The sequence below is a fragment of the Dermacentor albipictus genome, unplaced genomic scaffold (genome assembly GCF_038994185.2).
Source record: "Dermacentor albipictus isolate Rhodes 1998 colony unplaced genomic scaffold, USDA_Dalb.pri_finalv2 scaffold_22, whole genome shotgun sequence".
In the NCBI taxonomy this organism is placed as follows: domain Eukaryota; kingdom Metazoa; phylum Arthropoda; class Arachnida; order Ixodida; family Ixodidae; genus Dermacentor; species Dermacentor albipictus.
This window is the reverse complement of record NW_027225576.1, coordinates 914,626-934,257: the sequence shown is the minus strand read 5'-3', so window position 1 is coordinate 934,257 and position 19,632 is coordinate 914,626. Positions and strand designations below refer to the sequence as shown.

The 19,632-nt window shown below is 48.9% G+C and overlaps 2 protein-coding genes across 3 annotated transcripts in view; one reads left to right on the top strand and one right to left on the bottom strand.

Annotated features, from left to right (window-relative positions):
- Positions 1 to 19,632, top strand: part of LOC139052378 (uncharacterized) — a 162,374-nt gene that overhangs the window by 108,164 nt on the left and 34,578 nt on the right. The window lies entirely within an intron of this gene.
- LOC139052408 (uncharacterized) lies at positions 1,766 to 8,163 on the bottom strand. Its single transcript, XM_070529503.1, has 3 exons — positions 7,210 to 8,163; positions 3,421 to 3,663; positions 1,766 to 1,801 (listed from the first exon to the last, which is right to left on the bottom strand). Exons 1-3 carry the CDS (start codon positions 8,161 to 8,163, stop codon positions 1,766 to 1,768), a joined length of 1,233 nt encoding a protein of 410 aa, XP_070385604.1.

The window sequence follows — 19,632 nt, the reverse complement described above, 5'->3', positions numbered from 1 at the left end:
CGCAAGCCACGCAAACCACCGCGACTCACGATCGCTGTGCTGGCCGTCTATATATCAGTCAACTTGTATCGGGGATCTCGAGTTGTGACTAAATAATTAACGTCGTGCCTCAGGGACGGGCGGGCGTCTTTTGAAACGCCCGGCCCTTTCGGAGCTGCCTACTTTTAAAGGTCAAGGTGGGCTTAAAGCGCAGTATCAGAACCAATGAACCAAGAAAAATCGCCATCAGCCGTCATTGTCTGGTCATGACATAAACAAACTCAGCCAACTTATTTACCCAGAACACGCATAATCACGTAACTGTAACCGGAGATGAGGAACAGTGCAACCTAGCATCTCATGTTACCAATGTTATATATGCTATGCTGAATGAAATCTCTATAAATATCTGCCAAGATAAACGGTTCTAATCTAACTAAACATAGAAAATTAAGGCTAAGCGTTAATAACATCAGCTTTACACGTGTGACAGGTGGGCTAGTACGTATTGATTCACCCTAGCTCATGGAACACGCTAACCTACCGAAACTCCTTTAAAATATAAGCTGTTATACTATATGGTTGCAGGAAGAAAGCAGGCCCACGAGTGTAAAATAATGTATATTTACAACTCGCGTATATGGCGTTCAGGCAACGACCAGACTTCGTCTTCCTCTAGTCCAATTCAACTTCTTCCTTCCCTTCCCGGTAACATCACCCTCCCGGCGGGGTAGCTCCGCACCGGTGCAAGTTGTTGAGCCTCACTTAATAGGGGGACATAGGGCTTGAGCCTGGCGACGTGAACAACATCGCTAGTGACGTTGGGAGGCACTGAAGGCTGACCGACTGGGGCGATCTCGTATCTCACGTCGGACAGTTGGCGTATTATCTGGTACGGACCAGAATAACGGGAAAGTAGTTTTTCCGACAAGCCGAAGCGACGCGAAGGCGTCCAGAGAAGGACAAGGGAACCAGGTGAAAAATGGTGGTCTGAGTGCCGAAGGTCCTAGCGCCGCTTCTTAGAAGCTTGTGAGACTGTGAGCCGATAACGGGCGTCATCTCGGGTGTGGACGGCTAAGTAAATAGCATCGCGAGCGTAACCAGTGCTGGGTGATTGTACGGTGGAAGGTAGCAACGTGTCGAAGGGCAAGGTGGGGTTGCGCCTATACAAAAGGTAAATTGGTGAAAAACCGGCAGTGTCCTGACGGGACGAGTTGTATGCGAAAGTGATGTATGGCGAAGCGAAGTCCCAGTCGCGGAGATCGTCGGAAACGTACATGGCCAGCAGTTCAGTTAGTGTGCGGTTGAGTCGCTCGGTGAGGCCGTTCGTTATAGGGTGGTACGCGGTATCAATGTGGTTTTCTGTAGAAGAGCAGCGGAGCAGATCATCGACGACCTTCGATAGAAAGTAGCGGCCGTGATCCGTGAGCAACTGGCGAGGGACGCCGCGGTGAAGGATGACGTTGTATAGTAAGAAGTCTGTGACATCAGTAGCGCAGCTGGTTGCCAGTGCTCGTGCAATGGCATATCTAGTGACATAATCGGTTGCTACAGCAATCCATTTTTTTTTCCTTTGATGCAAATTGGAAAGGGGCCAAGGAAGTCTAGGCCCACACGGAAGAAGGGCTCTGGGTGGATATCAGTTGGTGGAAGCAAACCAGCGGGAGGCAGAGCTGGCGTCTTCCGGCGCTGACACAGGTCGCAAAAGCGACATAACGGCACACAGAGCGATAAATGCCGAGCCAGAAGAAGCGGCGCCGCAGGCGGTCGTAAGTACGAGTGATGCTCAGATGTCCAGCAGTAGAGGAGCGTCTTGAAGTTGCTGGAGCAGGGCCAGTCGAAAATGCTTTGGAACGACTACGAGGAGCTCCGGGCCGTCAGGACGAACGCTACGACGGTATAAAGTTCCATCGCGGAAGGTGAACATCCGGAGGGACGGGTCATTGAGCGATGAGCTTAGGCGTGCCGTAAGTGTTCGAAGAACAGGATCTTTGCGTTGCTCGTCGCCAATATGGAGAAAGCCGGAGAGGGATAGAACACTGATGTCCGAGTCTGCATCGGTATAGTCCGGTTGATCCACGGTATTGCGGGACAGGCAGTCAACGTCTTTATGCAGGCGCCCTGACTTATACATAATAGAAAATGTATATTCTTGTTGACGCAAGGCCCAACTTGCAAGTCATCCAGTTGGGTCCTTCGAAGAGGAGAGCCAGCAGAGGGCGTGATGATCGGTTAAGACGCAGAAGCTCCGACCGAAAAGGTAAGGTCGAAATTTCGCGACCGACCATACGAGCGCGAGACATTCTCCCTCAGTAATGGAGCAATTTCGCTCGGGCGTGGAAAGAAGGCGGCTGGCGTAAGCAATGACCCGGTCTTGGCCCTCTTGACGCTGAGCGAGTCCCCGCAGGAACGTCTGCGTCAGCAGGCGTTTGGTCTGTTGCGACACCACGTACCCGAGCACATAGGGGTTGGACCCTCCCGCATGTAGCCGTGCGCGGCTTAGCCGTGTCTGGGGAAAGGGGGATCTTGGGGGTTGAGCTGATGCTGGGTGTTTGGACCTTTAGGGTGCCCTGGCGGAGGCAACACACCCCTTTGGCCTCTGCTGCACATAGACGGCACCCCCGGACTGACCCAACCGGGGGAAATCGGTAGTTGCCTTTTCCTGTCTCTCTCGCCCTCTAGCCTTCGTCTTTCTCTCACTTTTCATCTTTCCTGTCTTCTCCTAGCTTCTCTTTACTTCCAATTTTTTCAGGCAGCAAGGGTTAACCTTGTGTGAATAACCAACCTAGGTTATATTGTAGCGCTCTTCAATGAAGCACACTAAACACACTGGTTTATTGTGGGCGAACGTGTGCCCGGAAACTCAATATTAAGCATTCACACACTTTTTAAAAGAGGAGTTAACAGCAGCCTATTCCACAGTCAACCGCGTCTCTCCGCCGAACGCACTTCTCACGCGCCCCGAAGGCCAAGAGCCACGCCGTAGCTTCTCATTGGACGGCAGACTCGGGCGCTGCCGTGAGCGCGTGCCCAGGAGACACGCGCTGTATCGCCACGCGCGAGGCGTTGCTGGCGCTCTTCTAATGGCGATGCGACGAGTAATGGGCTTTAGCGATGAGACGCTTGCATAGGTGCCTCACGAGAGTGCTCGTACCTGGCATGTGGAGAGCTCTCTGCGGTATTAGTCCCCCTCTGAAAACGCATCGTCCCGATGCGTATGAAACAAATTTATCTATAGATGTGTTTTCATTGCCTGTCGTAGTAAGGCTTCATGCGGACTACGTGTACGACCTCCGCATGGATGTGCCGCTTTCATCGCTCTTGCTCATGAGGGGTGACTTCGTAATTCAGGTCACCTACTCGGCGAATAACTTCGTAAGGTCCAAAGTATCGGCGAAGGAGTTTTTCACTTAGTCCGCGACGACGCACTGGTGTCCATACCCACACTTTGTCGCCCGGGTGGTACTGAACTTCTCTGCGGCGCAGGTTGTAATAGCTTGCGTCCCTACGTTGTTGCTGGCGGATACGGAACCGTGCCAACTGCCTGGCTTCTTCAGCTCGTTGTAGGAAGTCGTCGACGTCGTACGGGTTGTTGTTTTCATCATCTACCGGCAACATAGCATCCAGTGTGGTTGTTACTGTGCGGCCATAGACCAGTTGAAATGGAGTGACCTGGGTTGTCTCCTGTACTGCCATATTATAGGCGAAAGTGGCTTAAGGCAAGATTGCGTCCCATGTCTTATGTTCGAGGTCGACATACATGGACAACATATCGGCCAGGCTTCGGTTTAGACGTTCCGTCAGGCCGTTTGTTTGGGGATGGTATGCAGTACTTTTTCTGTGACTGGTGTGAGTCATCTTCATCAAACATTGCATCAAATCAGCTGTGAAGGCCGCTCCTCGATCGGTAATCACGACCATTGGTGCACCATGTCGCAGTACTATGTTACAAACGAAGAAATTTGCAACTTCAACTGCCGTTCCTCGCTCAAGGCAGCCAGTTTCAGCATATCGTGTTAAATAGTCCGTCGCTACTACGATCCATCTCTTCCCTGACGATGATGTTGGGAAAGGGCCAAAAAGATCCATTCCAACTTGTTGAAATGGAGTCTTTGGTGGGTCTATGGGCTTAAGAAGTCCGGCCGGTTTCACGGGTGGTGTTTTGCACCTTTGACATTCGCGACATGTCTTCACGTAATGCTGCACCGACGCTAACAATTTAGGCCAGAAGTATCTGAGACGAATTCTGGCGAACGTCCGGCTGACACCTAAGTGACCCGACGATGGTTCATCATGGCAAGCTTCCAAAATTTCTGGTCGCATGGCTGACGGTACGACGAGCAGGAATTTTTCCTGGTTGCGTTCAAAGTTTCTCTTGTAAAGCGCATTATCTCGGAGACAAAATGACGATAAACCTCTCATAAACATGCGTGGGACTTGGACGTCGTATCCTTCGAGGTGTTTGATGAGTGGGAGCAATTCTGTGTCAGCCCGTTGACGCTCGGCGATTTTCGAAGCTGTCATCGCTGTAAGAAACGGGAAATCTTCTTCTTCTGAAGGAGTCGACTCCACTGGTGAGCGGGACAAGCAGTCAGCATTGTTATGTTTTCTTCCAGACCTGTACACGACAGTAATGTCGTATTCTTGGAGCCTGAGGCTCCACCTCGCAAGTCGTCCAGATGGGTCTTTTAGGTTTGCCAGCCAGCAAAGAGAATGGTGATCGCTGACTGCACGGAACGGTCTGCCGTACAGGTATGGTCGGAACTTGCTGATGGCCCATATGACAGCCAAACACTCCTTTTCCGTCGCAGAGTAATTTGTTTCAGCTTTCGAGAGAGTGCGGCTAGCATACGCTATGACTTTCTCTTCCCCATTTTGCCACTGAACTAAAACCGCGCCGAGACCGAGATTGCTTGCATCTGTGTGGACTTCTGTGTCCGCTGTCTCGTCGAAGTGGGCGAGGATCGGTGGGGCTTGCAATCGTTCCTTTAGTTCATTGAAAGCAACCTCTTGTTCAGCATGCCACATGAAGGGTACGTCTTCTTTAGTCAGTTTCGTCAGAGGTTCGGCAATTTTCGAGAAGTTTTCTACAAATCGCCTGTAATAAGCGCATAGTCCCAAAAACTGTCGTACCGTCTTCTTGTTTGTAGACTTTGGAAATCGTGCAACGGCAGCAGTCTTGTCGGGATCCGGAGCAGTACCTTGCGCGCTAATTACGTGACCCAGGAAACGAAGTTCTTGGAATCCAAACTGGCACTTTTCCGGTTTAATGGTTAGGCCTGCCGAGCGGATGGCTTGAAGCACTAAACGCAGCCTCTGGACATGCTGGTCGAATGTTGCAGAAAATACCACTACGTCGTCTAGGTAAACTAAGCATGACTGCCATTTAAGACCCGAGAGGACACTGTCCATCATGCGCTGGAATGTCGCCGGCGCACAGCAGAGGCCGAATGGAAGCGCTTTGAACTCATACAGGCCATCTGGGGTTACGAAAGCAGTTTTTTCACGGTCTCTTTCGTCTACTTCAATTTGCCAATATCCGCTCTTGAGATCTAATGAAGAGAAAAATTTTGCATGTCGTAGGCGATCCAACGTGTCATCAATGCGGGGAAGGGGGTATACATCCCGCCTGGTCACACTGTTCAATTTCCGGTAATCAACACAGAATCTCAATGTATTGTCCTTCTTTCTCACAAGGACTACCGGCGACGCCCACGGGCTCTTTGATGGCTGAATGACATCGTCCTCAAGCATCTCTTGCACCTGACTCTTTATGATCTCTCGTTCAACCGGTGACACTCGGTACGGATGTTGGTATACTGGCCTGGTCGCTTCGTCTTATTATACGGTGTTTAACAATTGGTGTGCGCCGTACCTTTGACGAGGTGGAAAAACATTCTGCGAATTCATTTATAAGGTCCTCCATCATTTCTTTCTGGGCTGGCGTCAGACTTTGGTTGATCGCAACTGATGCTACGGCGTCATGCATAGTTTGGACAGCAGGTGGCCTTGACGCTAAGCTACATACATCTGTGACCGCAGTAGCGCTGTGCAGGAAGGCGATGGCTGTGTTCTTTGCGACGTGCTGAAATTCACTTCCGAAGTTCGTCAGCAATACATCAGCACACCCATCGCGTAGTTGAACAATTCCTCGTGCTACGCAAATGCCTTTTTTCAACAGTAGCTCGACGTTGGCCTCCGCTATGCCTTCCGAGTCGTCGAATGCTTCGTTTCTTACGCGAACCAGCATGCTGCATCGTGGTGGCACGGTTATGTCATCGTCGGTAATCCGCAAGGCAACGTGTTCTAGCTCCTCCGACTCTCGCATGTCTATAGCCTGCTTCGTAGAAAATGACACGCTAGAATTCTGCAGGTTGATTATGGCACCATTTGTTAGGAGAAAGTCCATTCCGAGTATTACATCCTTCGAACATTCTGGCAGCACGACAAAATCAGCGACGTAAGAAAAACCCCGAATTCCTATTCTCGCTGTACATCTACCCAGGGGCGTAATGAGGTGCCCACCAGCCGTACGTATCTGGGGTCCACTCCATGGCATCAAAACTTTTTTCAATTCCTTGGTGAGTGCATATCTTACGACGGAATAATCGGCACCTGTGTCAACTAATGCACTCAATTCATGACCGTCTATTGTAATGCGCAAGTCTGAAGAAATTCTCTGTTCACTTATCTTATTCATCCGCTTCTGTTTGTCGCGGCTGCTCGGTAAACTTGACGGAGGATCTTGGCTTTTTCGAACGTCAGCGGCCTCGCCTCCACAGGTCGCTCGCTTCAGTTTTCCGGACGTGGGCTCAGTGAACGACGCCTTGGTGAAATCGAGGATGGCCGTGGACTTGGTGATCGGTAGCGTGCAGACGTTGATGATCGGGGCTGGTGTTGGTATCTAGCAGCCGGATCTTGTTGTCGGGTCAAGTAGTCCTGAATTTCGGTGGGTCTTTCGCCATTACGGGGGCAAGGCGCATTTATCGTAAAGCCGCGAAGACCTGCTCTGCGATATGGGCACATTCTGTATAGGTGTCCGGCTTCCCCGCAGTGGAAACAGAGTGGTGTCCGGTCGGGTGCACGCCACACGTCACTTTTTCGTGGCCTCAGCTCTACTAGAAGGGGTCCACTGCGCAGAGTCGGCTGGCGGCTGCTGGGAGTCGCGAATGGAGAACAATGCCCGGTTGGTTGGCATAACACATCAGCGTACGTTGGCACGCGACGTACGGGTGGTGGTCGGTCATGATGAACAGGCGGTTCCTCACGTCCTGGCTGCAGAATGGCGTGGCGAACTTCATCTCGAATGACGGCGGCGAGAGTTGAGACTGTCGGCGTGGCTTCCGGTAGCTGCAGCTTTCGAAGCTCCTCCTTTACGATTGATCTCACCAGTTCTCTTAGTGCTTCGGTGTTACTGCCTGGGCCTGCTGACAGGATATCGGCCGGTGCGCTGGTGACATTACGACTGTAGTGATGGGAACGCTGCTGTAGCGCCTTCTCTATGGTCGTCGCTTCGGTGCGAAACTCAGCAACACTGTGTGGTGGGTTGCGGACGAGTCCTGCAAACAGCTCCTGCTTAACGCCACGCATCAGATGGCGTAATTTCTTCTCTTCGGTCATGTTTGGATCCGCGCGCGTGAAGAGACGGGACATATCCTCGATATACATGCCGACACTTTCGTTAGTGCGCTGGTTTCTGGCTTGCAGAGCGTGCTCTGCCTTTTCTCGCCGATCGGTGCTGGCATACGTGGCAAGCAGCTGTCGCCGAAATTCTTCCCACGAAGATAGTGTCGCTTCATGATTGACGTACCACGTCCTCGCTGACTCTTCTAACGCGAAGTACACGTTGCGAAGCTTCCGTGTCTCGTCCCAGCCGTTGAAATCTGCCACTCGCTCGAACTGCTCTAACCAGTCTTCCACATCTTCGAACGTATCGCCGTGGAAGGACTCGGGCGTGCGCGGTGGGTACACGATGAGCTGGGATGATGCCACTGGGCTGGTCATGGTTGCACCGTCGCTGGTAACTGTTGCCCGCACTGCTGCAGCAACAGGAAGCGGTCCGAACTCGGGTGGGTCTCCTCGGATGCGGCGGCTTGTGCGCTGGTGTACTGGAGTCAGTTCCCTGGGTTCCAATCGCTGAGGGTCGGGGCTCCGTTCTCTTACGAACTGGGGACTTCCAATCATACCCCGCACCTCCACCAGAAATGTAGCACTCTTCAATGAAGCACACTAAACACACTGGTTTATTGTGGGCGAACGTGTGCCCGGAAACTCAATATTAAGCATTCACACACTTTTTAAAAGAGGAGTTAACAGCAGCCTATTCCACAGTCAACCGCGTCTCTCCGCCGAACGCACTTCTCACGCGCCCCGAAGGCCAAGAGCCACGCCGTAGCTTCTCATTGGACGGCAGACTCGGGCGCTGCCGTGAGCGCGTGCCCAGGAGACACGCGCTGTATCGCCACGCGCGAGGCGTTGCTGGCGCTCTTCTAATGGCGATGCGACGAGTAATGGGCTTTAGCGATGAGACGCTTGCAAAGGTGCCTCACGAAAGTGCTCGTACCTGGCATGTGGAGAGCTCTCTGCGGCAATATCAAATTTCGTTATAGTAGTAATGTACCGCTGGCGTTTGTAGGCTGTGTTTCACAGGTCCTGCAACGTCCCCTTGTAGGACCTCATGGTGGGTGGCTGGCGTTACTGCAGAAATTACAATCTCTTATGGCTTCTTCTTTCCCCCCATTACCTGATCGCTCCCTCAAGAGGGAGCGCACCGATGATGCCGAATTTTTTGCCCGTCAAAAAGAAACTTTTTCTCGTTTCCATGTAGTGCACTCTGAAACACCAGACAAACCCGTGCGAACAATCTCACCATTCCTCGTGTCCAAGTCCCTTACCCAAATTTTTGGTACAGGTTATAAAGCATCCAGGATGGCACGTGGCGATCTCCTCTTGGAGCTCCGCAACCAGAAACAATATGAAAAGCTACCCAATCTAGTTTCATTAGGTGACGCCAAAGTAACTAACTCCTCATCGTACCATGAATACCACCCGTGGCGTAGTCTCCGATGATGATCTCTTGGAGCTGACTGAGGCTGAGCTCCTGGAGGGCTTCAGTGAGCAGAACGTCATAAACGTTAAGCGAATTAAGATGAGGCGTGATAATAAGGAAATACAGACCAAACACCTAATACTCACCTTCAATTCAAGCGTCCTGCCCTAGTCAATCGAGGCCGGGTACATCAAGCTCCGTGTAAGACCGTATGTGCCAAATCCCCTGAGATGTTTCAAATGCCAACGTTTTGGCCACAGCTCGCACAGCTGCCGAGGCCGCCAAACATGTGCGAAATCCAGTGCCCATGAACAGACGTCCGAAGCTTGTGAGAACTCTTTGCATTGTGTAAACTGTGATGAAGAGCACGCCGCGTACTCACGGTCGTGCCCGTCTTGGAAAAAAGAAAAAGAAATTGTCACGATCAAAGTGAAAGAAAATATATCGTTCAAGGAGGCACGTAGGCGGGTGGCATACCTGCCTAAAAACACATTTGCAGAAGTGGCGCGTCAGGGGGCAGCGCTACAACGGTCTCCGGCGGCTGACCTTCCCACACCCAGTGAGGCGGCAGTGACGCCATCCGCCCCCCTGGCGGCTGCAGCTAGCGCTGCTACGCCAACCCAACAGAAGGGGTCATCTACCTCCGGGCAGGTGACCTCAAAGGCCTCGTCAAACGTGCCGAGGACTTCACGCCAAACAAAGCGCTCGGAAGAGCGCGTGTCCAGCGCTTCGCAAGAGGCAATGGACACAATCACCAACAAGACGGGGCCACCAGCGCCTAAGGAGCGGCGAGGCACTCTCGATCGCTCCAAAAGAGACAAAACTCCCGTCACGGCGCCTGAAAAAGGCCCGTGAGCTAACTCTTCTTTCTTAAACACACAGCACCCAACAAATTTATCATAATGGAAACACAAATACTACAGTGGAATGTACGAGGACTTTTACGTAACCTCGACGACATTGACGAACTGTTACACAAACATAATCCAAGGTTGTTGTGTGTTCAAGAGACACATCTGAAACGTACAAATACTAACTTCCTTCCTAATTACTCTATCTTTCGGAATAACCGCGACGAGGCTACCGCCTCTGGCAGTGTAGCAATAGTAGCCCTCAAATCTGTCGCTTGCCGACCCGTCGCCCTTAACACGCCCCTCGAGGCAGTGTCAGTTGGGGCCATTCTTTTTCACAAATTAGTAACAGTGTGTTCCATTTATATACCGCCAAACCAGCGTCTCGAAAAAACAGACTTTTATAACCTCACTGACCAGCTCCCCGAGCCTTACATACTCGTGGGAGATTTTAACGCCCATAACCCGATGTGGGGAGACTCACGATGCGACGCGAGAGGTCGACTCATAGAAAATTTCCTATTAAACTCCAGTGCGTGCCTCTTTATTAAGAAAGAACCGGCCTACTACAATCCACAGCATAATTTATACTCCTCAATAGACCTGTCTATCGGTTCTGGTTCTATCTTCCCTGATTTAGAGTGGTCTGTAATTAAAAATCCATTTGGAAGTGATCACTTCCCATTAACTCTAAACCTAGTAACACAACATGACTCCCCTCCGCCTGTTCCTCGCTGGAAACGATCCGAGGCTGATTGGGAATGCTTTAAAGAATCCACCTACATATTACCAGATTTTATAAGTGATTTTAGCATAGATCATGGCGTATCATATTTTACCGCTCTTATCACTGATGCAGCAGAAAAATTCATCCCTCAGACTAACGGCACTTCATTGAAAAGACGGGTCCCCTGGTGGAATAACGATTGCAGAGAGGCACGGAGGAGACAAAATAAAGCTTGGGGCAAACTACGTGAATGCCCTACCGCCGAAAATTTAGTAGAATTTAAACAGATTAAATCCCAGGGAAGACGAACGCGAAGACAGGCAAAGAGGGCAAGCGGGCAGAGGTTCCTTTTAGATATAAATTCATACACTCAAGAGGCTAAAGTGTGTGACGGGCTAAGAAGGCTAAAGGGACAAGAAATTCATCCGTTGCCCCTAGTAAACGATGAAGGCAATAGCTTAGAAGATCAAGCTGACGCACTCGGGGAACATTTTGAGATGATTTCCAGCTCAAATAATTATTCCAAGGCATTCCTAAAGCACAAACAAATAGCAGAACGTGAGGCCATGAACCGCAAATGCAGACAGAACGAATTATATAACCAGCCTTTTAACATTGCCGAATTGACAGCTGCTTTGGCTGCATGTCAGAGCTCTACACCTGGACCTGACAGGATCATGTACGATATACTTAAACATCTCCACAACGATACGCAAATAACGCTACTCGCACTTTTCAATGCTATATGGGCTGCCGGGTACCTCCCATCTAAATGGAAAGAAGCTATTGTTATCCTTGTTTTGAAGCACGGTAAAGATACATCACTGCTGACCAGCTACCGTCCTATAGCGCTTACGAGCTGTCTTTGCAAGCTTTTTGAAAAAATGATCAATCGCCGTCTCGTACATTTTCTAGAGTCAAGCAATATGCTTGACCCACTTTAATGTTGGTTCAGGGAAGGGCGATCTACAACCGACCATCTCATGCGTATCGAATCAAACATTCGCGATGCTTTCGTGCATAAACAATCCTTCCTATACGTATTTCTTGACATGGAAAAGGCGTACGATACAACTTGGCGGTACGGAATATTGCGCGAGCTGTCGGCGCTGGGCATCCGCGGCAATATGTTAAACATTATCGAAAGCTACCTACAAAACTGTACATTTCGGGTGAAAATAGGTAATGCACTGTCGCGTACATTCACACAGGAAACTGGTGTACCCCAGGGAGGCTTACTCAGTTGCACTCTCTTTATCATTGAGATGAACACACTCCGCGCTTCATTACCGCCAGCTATATCTTATTCCGTCTACGTAGACGACATGCACATCAGTTTTAATTCCTGTAACCGTGCAGTGTGCGAAAGACAAATACAGCAGGGCAGGCACGTACCCAGGATTTTTTTTTCGGAGGGGGGGGGGGCCACCACCTCCATCATCATCATAGTCATCATCATCAACCTGTTTTATGTCCACTGCAGGACGAAGGCCTCTCCCTGCGATCTCCATTTACCCCTGTCCTGCGCCAACTGATTCCAACTAGCGCCCGCGAATTTCCTAATTTCATCGCTCCACTTAGTGTTTCGACGTCCTCGATAGCGTTTTCCTTCTCTTGATACCCATTCTGTAACCCTAATGGTCCAACGGTTATCTAACCGGCGCATTACATGACCTGCCCAGCTACATTTTGTCCTCTTGGTGTCAATTAGAATATCGTCTATACCCGTTCGCTCTCTGATCCAAACCGCTCTCTTTCTCTGTCGTAACGTTATGCCTAGCAATCTTCGTTCGATCGCTCTTTGCGCGGACCTTAACTCATTCTCAAGTCTCTGCCTCATATGTCAGCACTGGCAAAATGCACTGATTGCACACCTTACTTTTCAATAATAATGGTAAGCTTCCAGTCAGGAGCTGGCAATGTCTGCCGTATGCGATCCAACCTGTTTTTATTCTTCTGTGAATTTCCTTCTCATGATCAGGGTTCCCTGTGATTTATTGACCTAGGTAAACGTACTCCTTCACAGTCTCTAGTGGCCGACTGGCGATCCTCATCTCTTGTTCCTTTGCCCGGCTATTCATCATTATCGTCATCTTCTGCATATTAATATTCAACCCCACTGTTACACTCTCTCTGTTAAGGTCTCCAATCATTTGTTGTAAATCGTCTGCATTGTTGTTGAATAGAACAATGCCATCGGCAAACCGAAGGTTGCTGAGATATTTGCCGTCGATCTTTACTCCTAAGCCTTCCCAGTTTAATAGCTTGACTTCTTCTAAGCACGCAGTGAATCGCTTTGGAGAAATAGTGTCTCCCTGTCTGACCAATTTCCCTATAGGTATCTCCCTGCTTTTCTTGTGTAGAATTAAGGTAGCTGTAGAACCTCTGTATACATTCTTACGCGAAGGACGAGCCAGTAAGACGAGAAACAATTTATAGATTATATTTACAACAACGGTTGCAGCGCTGACCGGTTAGATTCACAGCGTGCGCCCAGTTCGTTCTTCCTCCTCTTTTCTGGAGTGATGTAGCCCACGCACTTCGTTAAAACAAATACCACACGCAGGTAGCAATATTTTTCAAGCTTTTTACGTAAGCGTTCTGTAGTCCATGATTACGTAGTGCCTCTAGACTGCTGGTATCTCTACTGAATCAAATGCATTTTCGTAATCTATGTAAGCCACATAGAGAGGCTTATTGTACTCTGCAGATTTCGCGATAACCTGATTGATGACATGGATGTGATCCATTGTAAAGTATCTCTTCCTGAAGCCAGCCTGTTCCCTTGGTTGGCGAAATCCAGTGTTGCCCGTATTCTATAGGATATTATTTTGGTAAATATTTTATATATTTCCGGGAGCATGCTAATGGTCCTATAATTTTTCAATTCTTTAACGTCTCCTGTTTTGTGGATTAGTATAATGTCTGCATTCTTCCAGTTTTCTGGGACCCTTGCAGTCGATATACACATCGTATAAAGAGCCGCCAGTTTTCTAAGCATTATGTATCCTCCATCTTTGATTAAATGGACTGTTATTCCACCTTCTCCTCCCGCTCTTCACCGTTTCATGTCTTGCAGCGCCCTTCTGACCTCATCGCTCGTTATAGTAGAGTTTCTGTGTCCTGTTCATTACTGTTTCTAAGTGAGGTATCGTGACTCCTCTGGGTACTGTATACAGGTCACCTTAGAATGTTTCCGCTGCTTTTACTGTATCTTCGAGATTGCTTATGATATTATCCCTCTTATCTTTTAGTGCATACATCATAGTTTATCCTATGCCAGGTTTCGTTTTTACTGATTTCAGGCTGCGTTGATTTTTTTTTCGGCTTCTTCAGTCTTTCACATGTTATAGTTTCGAATATCAGTTATTTTCGCCTTGTTGATCAGTTTTGACAGTTCCGCGAATTGCGTAACGCTGTGCGGCCGCCAGTCCCACGCAACCGCGTAGAGCGCAGGACTCTGCGATTCTAGACGTACTGCGCTCACCGAGAAAGGTTAGAAAAACACCCATAAGCACAGCAGAGCACAGCAAAACATAAGCACAGCAGAGAAGGGGCTACGTGAGGCGGTTCGACCGATAACTGTAGAAGCTTCATTCAAAGCAAGTAATTATTCTCCACTTCCGGCGGCGTTTTCTCTACTTCCTTTTTAAAAAAAGAGATGTTGATCCATAAATATTCTCATAAACAACGGTTAACATTTTTATTACTCGCTTTTGCTTGCAGTTTGGTTGTTGCGTTGGCTCTCGCCCTTAGTAGATCGCTTAATTTCCCAACTCCTTGCGATTTTTGTTTCCGGTTTCCAATTTTGCACGAAAAGTGCTATACAATTAAGGAAAAACAGACGAGGTAACTGGCGACAGTCATCTTGCTTATGGGTTTAAGGGTTATTGCAGGGTTTCATGATGGACGCTCTTTCACGTCATTTTATTTCCCACCTTATCTAACCCATATCACGTGTATATGGTTCCGGGCATCTGCCAGCGTCGCGGCGAGCCGTAACTCAAGGAAATAATGAAGCAGAGGGAAAGGTTAAACGCAATTGGCGTTGTCTCCGGCCGCAACGCGTTCCATGAGAGTACAGACCAGCTGAGTAACAGCCGCATCCCTCTCCTGGTCCCAGGATCAGCCTAAACAAAGAAGGTTGAACTAACAAAAGCAACAGCTGTGCGCGTGACGGTTGAATAGATGGTGTCAACTGAGGGCATCTCGAGTTAATCGCGCGGGTGCGGAATCTATGAGAAAACTGTCCTTCACATTACAAGAAATGCCGATAACTACCGCCATCTAAAAGGAGTGAAAAAAAAATTGGAGGACGCTTAAGCTTCGCCTTCAAGAGTGGGACGCGACAGCGTTCCCGTCGACCCGCCAAGGGGTATAAGACAATGCGCTACGGCACAGCAATCACTTACGATGCGCCCCGCATCGGACTTAGCGCCCACCTATCACGCGGTGAGCGTCGAGCAACGCAGCGTTCGGCGCGTCAACGAAACGTGCGCCTGAGCGAACGAAACGAACCAAAGAACTCTGTGTCTCGGAGGGGAAACGATCTACGCCAGCCAAACGTCGTGATCGGCACGGGCAGAGAGATAGATAGTAATCTAAACCGGATGCACGGCGAAGCGTCGTCAGGGGAGAGGGAGTCCTGCGACGCGCCTGGCAGCGGTCCCAATGCGCGCGCGGCGCGCCTCCTGTCGGGGCAGCGCCGTACATTGAGAGGAGGGGGTCTTCTGTGTTTGCCGCAAGATGGCTCTGCGTGTGCGGAAAGCGCAGAAGAAATGCAGCGGAAACGCACTTCGCAACTCGTGTAATTGTGACTTCTGTACGTTACATGTTCATAATTACCGATATACACCGCAGTATAACTTTCCACGGCTCGTTTCGAAGGCAACACCGCATTCACTAGAGGCGCGTTTGCACCGCTTGGAAGCATCGAACTCGTGGCTGAGTGGTAGCGTCTCCGTCTCACACTCCGGAGACCTGGGTTCGATTCCCACCGGGCCAATCTTGGAAGTTGCTTTTTATTTATGAAGCGCCTGCCGTGATTTATCGCTCACGGTCAACGCCGCCGACGCCGACACCCGACGCCGACGACACCGGCTTTTCTGCGACACGAGCTCCTTAACGCTATCGCGTTAAAAGGCAGCATAAGGCTGACCGATGAACAGGTGCGAAGTCTCAACATTAATCTGGCGGCGCTTTAAGAATGTGTGAGGAGTGGTGGCGTGGGTGGGGAGGGGGCGGGGGGGTATGCCACATGATTTCGGGGGGGCGGGTCTTCGGCGGGTCTTCGCAAGACGATGTCGCGGTGGTATTGGGCCATCGGTCGAAAGTTTGAGCGACGCGGCGGCCCTTCACTTGTTCGAAGCCCCGGCACTATTTTATAATGGCACCCACAGTAGCACAATCCTTACACATCAGGAGATTGAAGGCATCATCTGCAATGCCTTTTAGAATGTGACCAATCTTGTCTGCCTCGGTCACGTTGTTATCAGCCTTGCGACAGAGGGCCAGCACATCCTGTATGTGCACGACATGGGATTCTGTGGACGTCTGAGCGTGGCACGAAAGTTATTATTTAGCTGCCGGCTGAAGACCGACAGGTCTGCCAAACAGGTCTCGCATTTTGTTTTTGCAGACATCCCAGTTCGTTAGGTCAGCTTAATGTGTATCGTACGATTGCTTCGCAGTTCCCCTCATATAAACTATCAGGTTTGCGAGCATTATTGTTGGATCCCACCTGTTGTTGTGGCACATTCGCTCGTACATCGTAAGCCAGTCCTCGACGTCGGCGTTGTCCGTGCCACAATATGTCCCCGGGTTCCGCGGATGAGTGAGGAACCCGGGGACACCTGAGCACCTCGCCTCAACATCTCAGCAACCCGTTGGCACGGGCTGCTTAGGTGTTGTCGCTTGTGTCAGTTGATTTACCATTGTGGCAGCAGGTAGATGACGTACACTGGGAAGTTCCGTGATTGTACCCCGCACCTTCTGCCAAAATGTTGCAGGAAGAAAGCAGGCCCACGAACCTAAAATAATGAATATTTACAACTGGTGTATATGGTGTTCAGACAACTGTCAGACTTCGCCTTCCTCTAGTCTGATTCAACTTCTTCGTTCCCTTCACCGTAACAATATCTAATACCCGTCACACTGGACATTTTCATGTCAGTAGGTGCAAATTACATTCAGTGCAATGAATGCCATTCGACCCGTGGTGGTGGTATACTGCAAAATTGATGCCATTCGGTCATATCAATGGCAATTATTCAAAAAAAAAATTGGTGAGAAAACAGGAGCAAGGTGTATGTAGAATGTCTGAAAAGTCAATTTATTTTGATATAAATATGGGGTGTCACTTTACCAAAATAACACGCATATAAAACTTCCAATTCCAGAATTTCTGGCCACTATAAGCAAAAACAAGGCTTGACCAGCTTAGTAGCCATAGCCAATAAACTGAAGACAAACAATACGACTGACATGGCAACGCTGAACGACGCTCGGCTGCAGTAGCTGAAGCTGTTAGTTCATATGTGCTTTGCATTGTGAACAAAGCGTACTAATCAGAGGAAGAGGCTAGACTGTCAAATAGATGCATACAGGCGCCCGATCGCTTACAGTATGGCTGACTAGTAAAGCGACAGCCGCCACTCGCCACTGAGGTGGAGAGTAAAGACATTTTGTGAACGCCTGCCGTACAGCTTTTCTCTAGTAAACATAACAGATGCCTTTAACGACGCAAACTTAATTGCATTTTTACATCAATGATTCTGAAATTATGAACGCTCAATGTCATATTTAGTCATTCGCCACGAGTGCAAATCGGAGTGATTCTCTCGAATTCATTTGATTGCGGAAGCCATTCGATTTAATGGCATTAAATGTTGCTGTGTAGCAACCGAATAATGTCATTTGATGCTAAAGCCATTCAATTCAAATGACATTAAAACGTCCAGTGTGACAGGGGTATAACACAACCACTTGTGAGCCACTGGTCATCTTACCACTATCCATTCATCTTTAGAATACTGATTAATTATGTTTCAGAATGATTTCATTAAATATGCTTGTCATATTCGCAACCTTGTGTGAAACAGTCACTTGCGAAGAGACTTTGCATTTTTCTGTGAAGTATGGGTGACGTTGCTGTCACAGCCCAGAGAGGGTACCAGATATCGTTTCTACCCGTCAAATGACGAGACACAATTCTACAGTTATCTTCATTGCCGTCTGTTTACTGAAATCTTTACATTTCACTTATTGTGCAAAGTATAAACGGTATTGCAGCTTTAGAAAAACTGATTCAACATCAGCTATTTATTTTGCTTATGTATTTTGCTCATAGTGCACATCTTTCTACAGAAATTGCTATATCAATGTCAGCAGTAGAAGCAAAACTAACGTAGATCATTCTTGTAGCACATTTTTAGGAAACATTGAATATGAAGTATATTGCAAGCAATCAGCGCAGGCTCGAATTATTTATTTGCTTCATGACTTACAAACAACAGGTGATGGAGGAATCAGATTTGGGGTAGTCATATGAATACTTGTCCAGAGTAACTATGCACGGCACAACATATAATACTCCTGAATTCATGTCAGAAGATTGTAACGCATACTGTTCAGTAATATCTCATGGTGTCTACTCTGGAAGTGAACAATGCACGCATGAAATTTTTGTAGTTGGAACAAATGATATGAAGAAATCATATACACTACTTCAGACGAGTAGACAATTGCAGTTGCCTTTCATAGAGCACAACCCTCAGCACTGAGAACATGCTAGAGATACTGAAACATCATAGCATGATTCATATACTGTAACAAGTTTGAATATTTTGCTTTACAGCATGTCCAGAGCTGGATTGCTATTATCTCGTAAAAATACCTCTCACGTCAATTTTCAAGGAATAAAAAGCCGGATTACTTCAGTCCCATTACAGATATCGTTTATTATCAAGCAAGAACATCTATATAATGCCACTCATTCAAGAAGGCAAACAAAACACAAAATTCCACAATCACAATATAACGTCATGCAAACGCGTTGTGGGTTCTATCGTAGATGAAGGTAAGTAACAATGATAACGAGGAAACACTACGTAACCGTGTCTATTGGCTGGAACGCACTGCAGCGACGGCCGGCAAGGCAAGGCGGCAAGGCCGACGGCAAAGCGACGGCCGTGCCCAGCTAAGCCTACCCACGATTGCCGAGCGCCGCTGCCCGGGGCCACGCGCGTCGCGCCTCGAGGTCCACGTGCACGCCGGGCCGCCCGACAACGGCTTTTTTTTAGGTTTTATGAACATTACGGAACATTATGAACGACACGGAGCCGACGCTCGACAGCAACAGCGGAAAAAATACTATGCAAGACCGGACCCTGGGTGATGCTAGTAGCGCGACATCAGAAGAAGAAAGAATCCATCGCAACGTCGAATACCCAGAAGTTCTCATGCTAACACAGCAAGGGGCAGAACACGAATGACGCAAAACGGCAACAAGCTCCTCAGAAGCCATGGGGCCACAATAACGAAAGCAAGCCACGTCATCGCGGGCCAACGACTCCAGCGCTACCATAAAACCATTACAAGATTGTGTACAGACCTAAACCGCTATGAAAGTGTCAAACTGGAAGGACGAAGTGATAGCAAGAGGATTAGCCCAAGCATGCGGAGTCACACCCCAGGAGCTCTACGCCAAAGTTATCATACAGACACAGTGGCAACAAAACTTAATTCTTGGAAGTACCGAAGAAGAGGTCTGTGCACTTAAACTAGCAGAAATAACAAGCATCGAAATAGGACACACAACATACGAAGTCACACCGTACCTCAAGCCAATTCCGGGCAGTGTACGTGGCGTTCACAGAATAGAGGAAAGCACCACCAACGAGAACCTAGTAGATCAACTAGCAACGACCAACAAGTGCAAAATCCTGTAGGCTACAATGATGGGAAGATCGTCGTCGGCAGTGATCACCTTAGAGTGCCCGCAAGTGCCGTGCTACGTTAAAGGGGAT

Excerpts from the sequence above, each read along its gene's own strand:
- LOC139052408 (XM_070529503.1), bottom strand. The coding sequence starts at position 8,163 with ATGATTGGAAGTCCCCAGTTCGTAAGAGAACGGAGCCCCGACCCTCAG. Across the intron at positions 3,664-7,209 it reads ATCATGACCGACCACCACCC|GAGACAACCCAGGTCACTCC; the intron begins GTACGTCGCGTG and ends ATGGCAGTACAG. Across the intron at positions 1,802-3,420 it reads ACCCGGGCGACAAAGTGTGG|CAACTTCAAGACGCTCCTCT; the intron begins GTATGGACACCA and ends GCCCTGCTCCAG.